The sequence below is a fragment of the Elephantulus edwardii genome, unplaced genomic scaffold, assembly GCF_000299155.1.
Source record: "Elephantulus edwardii isolate Elephantulus edwardi_28Jun2011 unplaced genomic scaffold, EleEdw1.0 scaffold00037, whole genome shotgun sequence".
NCBI lineage: Eukaryota > Metazoa > Chordata > Mammalia > Macroscelidea > Macroscelididae > Elephantulus > Elephantulus edwardii.
This window is the reverse complement of record NW_006399787.1, coordinates 20814570-20823977: the sequence shown is the minus strand read 5'-3', so window position 1 is coordinate 20823977 and position 9408 is coordinate 20814570. Positions and strand designations below refer to the sequence as shown.

The following is a 9408-nucleotide window of genomic DNA, read 5'->3' as shown; positions in this document are numbered from 1 at the left end:
AAAAAAAAGAGAGCTGAGAGTTGTTATGAAAATCTTCACTCGGGCCAGGCGTGCTTGAGCCACTTGAAATGAACGTGTAAGCCTGGCCTGAGCGTAATGCTGGCAGAATTTCCTGAGTTGCCTTACTGCCATATGACAGCAGAAGCATGCCTACCTCTCCCCTTCCTCTCTGGAACAGATGCAGGAGCTGGAGCAGAGGCTGTTGGAAGCAGAGAAGAGAGCAGAGCATGCAGAGACTCAGGTAACCAGGGGAGGGAACTGGGGAGTATGGGGTGAGAACAACTGTTAATGGTGGTGGTGGGCCGGGGCACTGGGGAGTATGGGGTGAGAATGACTATTGGCCCTTCCTGGCCTGCTTTTTCAATGCACCTGGAGGAAGAGCCCTTCCCAGAGACAGGGAAAACCAGCAATCTCATATTCACAGATTCTCTTAAAAATTAAGGCACATGAGATGAAGAATTAAAGGACATGGAATTAAATTAAGATACAAAGCACATGGAGTGAAATTCAGGTACATGGAATTTTAAAAATTAAGGAACTGTGGGAATGAAAGAGACATTGGATCAGGGTGAGTGTAGTGAGTGGATGAGTGTTAGAATAGGAAATTTGTGTTGAACACATTAATTCTGAAATCTTAGTGGTTTATCACTTTTAGTTCTTCCTGAAAGTACATATCAATTAAGGATTAGCCAGGGACTCTACTTCACCCAGTCGTTCAAGGATAGTGGATAATGGAGAAGATTTTCCTATCATAGAGCTGGACCCTGTTGAACATACAGCCTCCTTGGTTCTCATGGCAGGGAAAGAGAGAGCTGGACATTTGTGTACCAGCCCTTAAATTCTTCAGTCTGTATGTGATGTGCCTTTCCACTTGGAGACCGCTGGCTGGAACAAATTGCATGTGCCCACCTAACTACACAAGAGTGAGGAAACATGCGGAAGAGCACGTGCACATGAAGAAGCAGTAAATCTCTGCCATGCTGAGGTTGAAACAGCTGTTCTTCTGGTCTTTATGACTGGAAGCCCCAGCATCACATGGTGTGAGACCCAGCTGTTTTTCAGAGTAGATAAAATTTGTTTCCTCCTTGCCAGTTCCTTCTGTTAATCAAGTTGAAGGCCTTATAACTTGTCATTTCATTAATTGGTCCTTGCCATCCTGGGTGTGGGCCCTGCTCGTGAGTCAGACTGGGATATCAGGAAATACTCTGTCCCATCTTATATTAGCCAGTTCACAAAACACATCTCCAATCCTATGAGATGCTTGGTACTTTTCAGGTGAGTGTGATGGAAGAGAAGGTAAAACTGTCCAATCTGAAGAATGTGGATTCAGCAGGCAGCCTGCACCGGAAATACCAAGAATTGCTGAAAGCCATGCAGGACAAAGATGAGCTCATCAGCCAGCTGAAGGTCCAGCTGGAGAAGCAGGTAAGGGCGAAGGAACTACAGAGTGCCAGCCCCTTCCCAGCAGCTGCACCAACTTCTTCACCCCTGCGCATGAGTTCTTCAGTGACTGTTCTAGGTAAAGAACTACTAGGTGGTCTTTCTTAGATGGGGTAATGTTGGAGATCATTCAATGGTGATTAATTTTACAAGACAAAATGAATAGGAAGGACTGTATTAAACAGTGTGAATAAAAGATAGTGTGAAACACAATGTATATGAATTTTGCATGCACATCATTATAAAATATAAAATAAAAATGTTTAAAAGAAGGTCTTTCTCCTCCCTGCTCATTAGAAGCCAGGCAGGTGATACAGTACAAAGAGAACTTTGGAGTTAAGAGTATGGGTTTGAATCTCATCTCTAGCACTTGCTGTTCCGTGACTGTGGGTAAGTTCCTTAAGTCTCCGATGGTCTTTTCACACTCCTGTAACTTAGGTGTTCATCAGGAAGCTCTGGTGGCATGCTGCACGGTGAGCTGCACTGCAAAGCCAAAGGCTACCCTCCTCTTCTGGTTTGAATCCACCAGTGGCACCACAGGAGAAAACCCATGCCGTTTACAGCTTCAGAAATACAATGGAGATCAGCTATGATTCGAATCAAATTTGATAGCATTACGCTTGAGTTTATAGGGGTGGGGCCTAAGTGTCTAATGTAGGAATTACAATGCTGTGTAACCTGCCTGGGTACTGCAAGCAGGTAAGCATTTGATTGCTAAGTAAAGGTTTGGCAGTTCAAATTCAGAATACACAGAGTCACCTCAGCAGAAGGCCTACACAATCTACCTCTGAAAGTGTAACAGCCACTGAAAACCCTGTGATGCATTTCTACTCTATAGCACACGGAGTTATCATGAGTTGAAATGGACTTCGTAACAATAGGTTTGGGTCTTTTTGGCATAGGGCTGTGGAAATTAGCTTAGGTCATCTGTAATCAGACAAGCACAGAGTCAGTTGGTTGTTTAAAATTTCCCAGTGAACCTGAGTAGGTAGAGACCAAATTGCTGCCTCCTCTCAAAAGTGGGGCCTCCTGTCCTGAAGGCAAGGAGCGGCCATTGCCCAGCATTTTCAGCTGTCTTTAGTACCTTTGACTTTGGATCTGGAGAGAGGCACATGAGGGCATCTGAGATACCTGTTTTCTGTGTCCAGCATCCTCTCCTTCACAATCTCACCAACTTTCTGTCTTAGTGATCTAGTGCCACTGTGACAAAAATGCCACAAATGAGTGGCTTTAAAGAGCAGAAGCTTTTTTTCTGACTGTCTGGAAGGCTGGATGTCTAAACTCAGGTTATTGGCGACAGGGGAAGACTTTGTTAGCTCTAGGGGAAGGTCCTTGTCTCTATCTGATGATACACATGTGATTTCTCTTTCCCCAATTTCTGCTTGCTGACCTGCTTATTAAATCTCTCTTATATTTCTAAAGAGATTGGTTTAAGTTATATCCTATACTAATATGGCACTAGCAGTCAGGAAATCAAAAGATGAGTTGCTTTGGGGAAACCTACTGTCAAGGACCTCTCTAAAGTACTAAAGAATGATAATGTCAGTCGAGAGACTAAGATGAGCCTGATCCAGGCCATGGTCTTTTCAGTTGCTTGCTATGCATCTGAGAGTTGGACAGTGACTAAGGATGACAGAAGAAGAATCAATGCCTTTGAATTGTGGAGAAAGGTATTGAACACATCCATGGACTGCCAAGAGACCAGATCTGTCCTGGAGAGGGAGAAACCAGGTTGCTCCTTGGAGGCAAGGATTTTGAAGTTGCATCTCATATAGTTTGGGCATATTCCCAGGAGGGAACATGTCCTTAGAGAAAGACATCATTCTTGGAAAGGTAGGGGGTCAGTGCAGCAGTGGAAGACCCTGGATGAGATGGATATGGATTGATACAGTGAGTTTTGCAGTGAGATCAGGAGTGTCAGAGATTAGGGAAAGCTTCAAAAGCATTGTTCATAAGGTCACTGTGAGTCATAGTCAGCTCCGTGGTATGTAACAACAACAATAACAAAGAAAACCCATTCCCAGATGGGATAATTATCCCAGATATAAGGTTGGAATTTATAATCCCATCTTTTTGGTAGACACAATTCAGTCCTTAATACCATCTCCTTTCTGTCCTATCCCTCTATCATTGGCCTTGCCCTCCCAGCTCTCCCTGGTGCCAAAAAAACACACCCCCCCCCAGGGCTGTCACGTGACTTTTCATTATCTATATGTGCCTTTTTAGTGAGGAACTGGTGCTGGCTAATCCTGGTAGGATGTTCCCACCATCCCAGGAAAACCCTTAATCACTCATCAACATTTACAGAATATTTCCTTCATGGGCTGTACCTTTTTGTGCTTTATTGAGCACCGTGTGCTCCTTAAAAACTGGTGAGGAAGTAAAATTTTGATACGTGGGATCCCTAATCCGTTTTCCATTGATTTTTACAGGTCCTTTCTCTTTTTAGTGGTTCATGTTAGAAGTGGCAGTATCCTAGGGATTGGTGGGCGAAATGACTCCAACTGAAGCTTCCTAGGTCAAAGTCATTTTACATTAATAATAAGTAGGTCAAGATTAGAATAGAAAGAATGTTGTTCAAGAGACCTGTTTTTAGTCCCAGCTGTGCCACTAACTTACAGAGGCAAGTCATTTCACCCCTCTGGGCCTCAGACCTGCCCCCGCATCACTGGATAAGGAAAGTATCAAATTAGGTCAGGGATTATCACACTCTTTTCTGTAACAGATACATAACTCTGCCACTGTACAGCAAAAGCAGACATAGACAATGTGTAAATAATTGGTCGTGGTTATATTACAATTTTATTAACAAAAATAGGAAACAAAAACAAGTCAACCAGATAATGTTTAAGATCCTTCTAATTTTGAAATACTGAAATACAGCATTTTGGTATTCCCATCTCATTTCCTCAGATTCTCGTTAAGCATAGGTCCAACCTCTTATAACTATCAGATACGATTTTCCCTCTAAGTATAAATCAGAATTGTTCTTGCTCTTCTCTAAACCACTCAATTTGGATCCATGGTCTCAGGGCCTCTAAGATCAGGCTGCTATTGTTGTGTTCCTTTAAGTTGGAACAAACCCGTAGCTAACCTTCTGAAGGTTTTCAGAAGTCACTTAATTGCATGGGAGTTGATTACCCATCTTTCTTTCATAGTGCAGGATGGGTTTGAACCATATACCTTTGCATTGGCAGCGTGATTCCTTACCACTAAGCCACCAAAGCTCCCTATCCAGAGATCAGGAGTAAGACTTATTGAGGAGCTAGGTGTTACTTATGCAGCAGATATTGTGTGGTGGCCATTTTCTCATTTTATCCTCCAGGCAGCAAGGGAGGTGAATGAATGATCTGTTGTAGATATGAAGGTGCAGGCCCCAGGAATCAGCTTTCTTGCCTAATGCCTCACAGCACATAAATCTCAGGGGTAGCATCAAGGCTTCAAAGTCTATCCTATGTGCTGTAATGGTTCTTTTTATGTACCTAGTTGTTGTTTTCCGGTACCTGTGGACCCAACCCCTAGGTGACTCTCCTGCAGGTTTTCAGAAGTAGTAAATGGCATGGGAGGAGATGCTTATTTATCTCTGATGGAGTAGCTGTGGATATGAGTCGAATACCTTGGGGTTGGCAGTGTAGATTCCACCTTATGACGAACATTTGTGTGTGTGTGTGTGTGTGAGAGAGAGAGAGAGTGAGTGTTAGAGAACTCTGCTCCGTAGGACTTTCAGTGGCTGATTTTTCAGCAAGTTTGAACCTCCAAGAGGCAGATTAACAATTTATACCACCCAGGGACTGTGCCTCTCCATGAAGCCTTTGCCAGTTTCTAGAAGAAGGATTGTTTTCCAACACTCCAATTAGGGTAATTTGTTATTGTGTGTTAAGTGCCGTCGAGTCATAGACTCGACTATGTCACTATGTCGAGCTAGTCTGTGAACTAGACTAGCTAGTCTATGAACAAAAGACCTTAGTACTTGTATAACTTTCATTGTTTCTCCAAGTTCATAGAGTTTCCATATGCAAGATCTTTCGGAAGTAGATACCACTCCAGCTTCCAAGCTTGTTTTAATCGTAATAACACGTTTTTAAATTGTGTTCGCCTAATAGAGGGAAAAGGTACCTTGCTTTTCTCTTCATTCTTCAAATTTTGATTGAGATTGAACAGCTTTTCATGGGTTTCCATGCCTTTATTTTTTTTTCTGTTGATTTCTTGTTCATATACTGTGTAGTTATTGGATGGTTATCTCAAATAAACTCTGTCCCTTGTCTATGTTATAGATCTTCTCCCCTAATTAATTAGTCTTTTGGTTTTAAGGGATTTTTAAAATCACAGTAAGCATTAAAAGAAGATAGAAGGAGTATACAGAGTCACTGTACCAGAAGGAATTGGCTGACACAGAAAAATTTCATGAAACGACGTATGAGCAAGAGCCAGTGGTGATGAAGGAAGAAGTTCAAGAATTGGCAAAAAACAAGGCCCTAGGAATTGACACCATACTAATTGACACATCTCAACAAATACATACTTCCCTGGACATGCTCACTAAGTTGTGTCAAGAAATCTGGAGGACAACCACCTGGCCAACTGACTAGAAGAGATCTATATTTGTTCCCATTCCAAAGAAAGGTGACCTGACAAAGTGCAGAAATAATCAAACAATATTATTAGTATCACATGCAAGCAAGATTCTGCTGAAAATAATTCAAAAACTACTAGAACAGCACATCAACAGAGAACTGCCAGAAGTGCAGGCTGGGTTTAGAAGGGATCAGCTAAAGTTAGATGAATCTTGGCTGAAAGCAGAGAATACCAGAGGGATGTCTGTCTGTGTTTTATTGACTTTGCAAAGGCATTTGACTATATGGATCACAACAAACTATGGCTGACTCTGAGAAGAATGGGAATCCCAGAACACTTAATTGTGCTTATGTGAAATCTATACTGGACCAGCAGGCAATTGTCAGAACAGAGCAAAGGAACACTGCATGGTTCAAAATCAGGAAGAGTGTATGCCAGGGATGCATCCTGTCACCATAACTTTTTAAACATTTTTTATTTTTTATTATTTTGTGTGTGTGTGTGTGTGTCCTGTCAAATCAGATCTGACTGATACAGGGTTGCCCCTCCTTCTCAAGCAGAACATCTGGTGGATTTGAACCACATACCTCTGGGATTACAGTGCAGCTTCTTGCCACTAGGCCACCAGAGCTCCCTCTCCATTACTTTTCAATCTACGTGCAGAACAGATCATCTGGGAGGCTGGGCTCTGAGGAGGAATGTGCCATCAGAATTGGAGGAAAACATCCATAATCTGTATTATGTAGATGACACAACCCTGCTTGCTATAACTTAGAGAGGACCTGAAGTGCTTGCTGCAGAAGGTCAAGGAATATATGGATTGAAGCCCAACATCAAGAAGACAAAAATTCTCACCACTGGGTCGATTGGTAGCATTATGATAGAAGGTGAAGAAATTGAGATTTTTAACAGCTTTAGTTTGTTTGGTTCCACAATCAATACTTTTGGTATCAGCAGCCAGGAAATCAAAAGATGAACTGCATTGGGAAAGTCTGCTGTTCGGGACTTCTCCAAAGTACTGAAGAGCAATGATGTCAGTCTGAAGACTAAGGTGCGCCTGATACAGGCCATAGTTTTCACAGTGACTTGCTATGCATCAGAAAGCGGGACAATGAAATAGGGATGATAGAAAGAGAATTGATGCCTTTGAGCTGTGGTGCTGGAGAAGAGTGTTGAATGGACTGGTAGGAGAACAAACAGGTTCGTCCTAGAGAGGGTAAAATCAGGCTGCTTCTTGGAGACAAGGTTTCTGAAGCTTCGTCTGAATATTTTGGACATGCTGCAAGGAGTGACCAGTCCTTGGAGAGGGACATCATGCTTGGGAGGGTGGAGGGTCAGTGCAACAGAGGAAGACCTTCAATGAGATGGACTGATTCAGTTACTGGGGTAATGGGATATGTGTGTCAATTGACAATAAGATTGGCACAGGAAAGAGCAGGGTTCAGAGTTGTACATAGGGTCGCTGTGAGTCGCAAGCAACTTGATGGCACATAACAATAACAATAATTTTTAGTTATGATCTATTTATTAGTGTTTACCTCTCAGAATTTTCCATTTCCCTTGCCCCACTGGAGGTGAAAAATCATATAACAAAATCAGTCATTTTAAAGTTAATAATTTAGGGGCATTTAGTCCATTCACAGCATGTGTAATTACCACTTCTGTATTGTTCCGAAACAGTTCTACCACCCGAAAAGAAAATCCTGTGTGCATTATAAGCAGTCTCTCCCCATTCTCCTACCCCCTAGTACCTGGCAACCACCAGTCGGCTTTCTTTCTCAGTGTATTTGCCTCCTCTGGATATTTCACGTAAATGGACTCTTGCCCTGCGTGGCTTTTTGTGTTTGCCTTCTTTCACTTAGCATGGTGTCTTCCAGATTCACCGTTTATGGCCTTTCCAGTGGGCCACCTGCATCCAGTCACCTGGTTCTGCCCACCCCCAGTGACCGCTGTGCCAGTGTCTTCTATTACTAACTACAGACCTTCTCTTTCATGCAGAAGCAGATGAGAGCTGAGGAAGGAAAAATGATCCAAGAAAAGGCTGTGAAGATCAAGGAATGGGTGACACAGAAGTTAGGAGAGGTAACACGAAGGGTGAAAATTCACCTTGGGGAGCCTGGAATGAAGCTGTGCCTGGGGTCCCTGCCATCGCTCCAGCTATTCTGCCTGTCACTTCATGATGCCTGACTGACATTCAGATTAGTAATGTATCATTCCTTCTGCTCAGACACTGGAACTTTCCCTTCCTGTTGTGTTGGTTGAGTTTCCCTAATTTTGTGTGGAGTTTGGGAAGAAGGAATGAGTCTCACTTCTGAAAAGTCTCAATGAGTTTTCTTCTAAGGATCACACATAGCCCTTACCATCTGCTTTCTCCACTTTCTCTCTGCCCTCCCCATTCATTTTTAAAAAGAAATCTTTATTGCATTAAGTTATTCCAGTTGTTGTTGTTGTTGGGTGCTTTCAAGTCAAGTGTGTCTCATAGCAACCCAGTGAACAACAGATCTGAACCTTGTCTTATCCTGTGCCAGCCTCATACTGACAAACTCAAGCCCACTGCAGCAGACACTGTGTCAGTTTGTCTGGTTGAGGGTCTTCCTAGCATCATTCCTAACATATGTGAGATGAAGCTTCATTTTCTTTGCCTCCAAGGAGCATTCTAGCTGCACCCTCTCCAAGACATATCTGCGTGTTCTTTTGTTCTTTTTGGGATATTCACGCTTCTCCAACACTGCAGTTCAAAGGCATGCATCAGTTCTTCTGTCATCCATGTTCACTGTACAGGTCTCAGATGCATAGCAAATGCTTGAAAAGATCATGGCTTGAATCAGGAGTCCTTAGTCCTCAAACTGACATCATTGCTCCTCAATAATTTGGAGAAGTCCCTGACTACTTAACATTCCCAATGCAATATGTCTCCTGATCTCCTGACTTTTGGTATCAAGTGTATTGATTATGAATCCAAGTATAATGAAGTTAATCCTGTAAATTTGCCTAATAAAGCACAAATAGGTAAGTTAGTGCAGTACGAGCCCCTACTACGTGGCCTGTGTGCTACCACAAGCTCTGTTAGATCCTCTTTCTTTTTTTCATTTTTTATTAATAATTTTCATGAACATTTACAGACATTTTGGATTTCCATTCATTCTTTGCTGCACTTCTCTCCCCGTCCAGCCCTCCTACCCCCCATCCCCCAGTTCACTTCTCTGAAAAGTAAAAGAAACACTCCCTCCCTGTTACACAATCCCCCTGCACCCCTCCCACCGCTCCAAGTACATTCCACTATGTGACCTTGATTGTGGACTCTTGTGATAACCATAATACCCTATCATACATCACATTTAAATTATTCTCTCCCTCATCTGTTTCAGTGCAGTATACACAATTTATCCAGTT

General features: G+C 42.6%; 1 protein-coding gene across 1 annotated transcript in view; it reads left to right on the top strand.

The window, feature by feature from the left end:
* Nucleotides 1-9408, top strand: part of PLEKHH1 (pleckstrin homology domain containing, family H (with MyTH4 domain) member 1) — an 84452-nt gene that overhangs the window by 18296 nt on the left and 56748 nt on the right. Inside the window, exons 2-4 of the mRNA XM_006884760.1 lie at nt 179-241; nt 1276-1425; nt 8014-8097. Coding sequence (XP_006884822.1) covers nt 179-241; nt 1276-1425; nt 8014-8097 — 297 coding nt within the window. The remainder of the gene's footprint in view (nt 1-178; nt 242-1275; nt 1426-8013; nt 8098-9408) is intronic.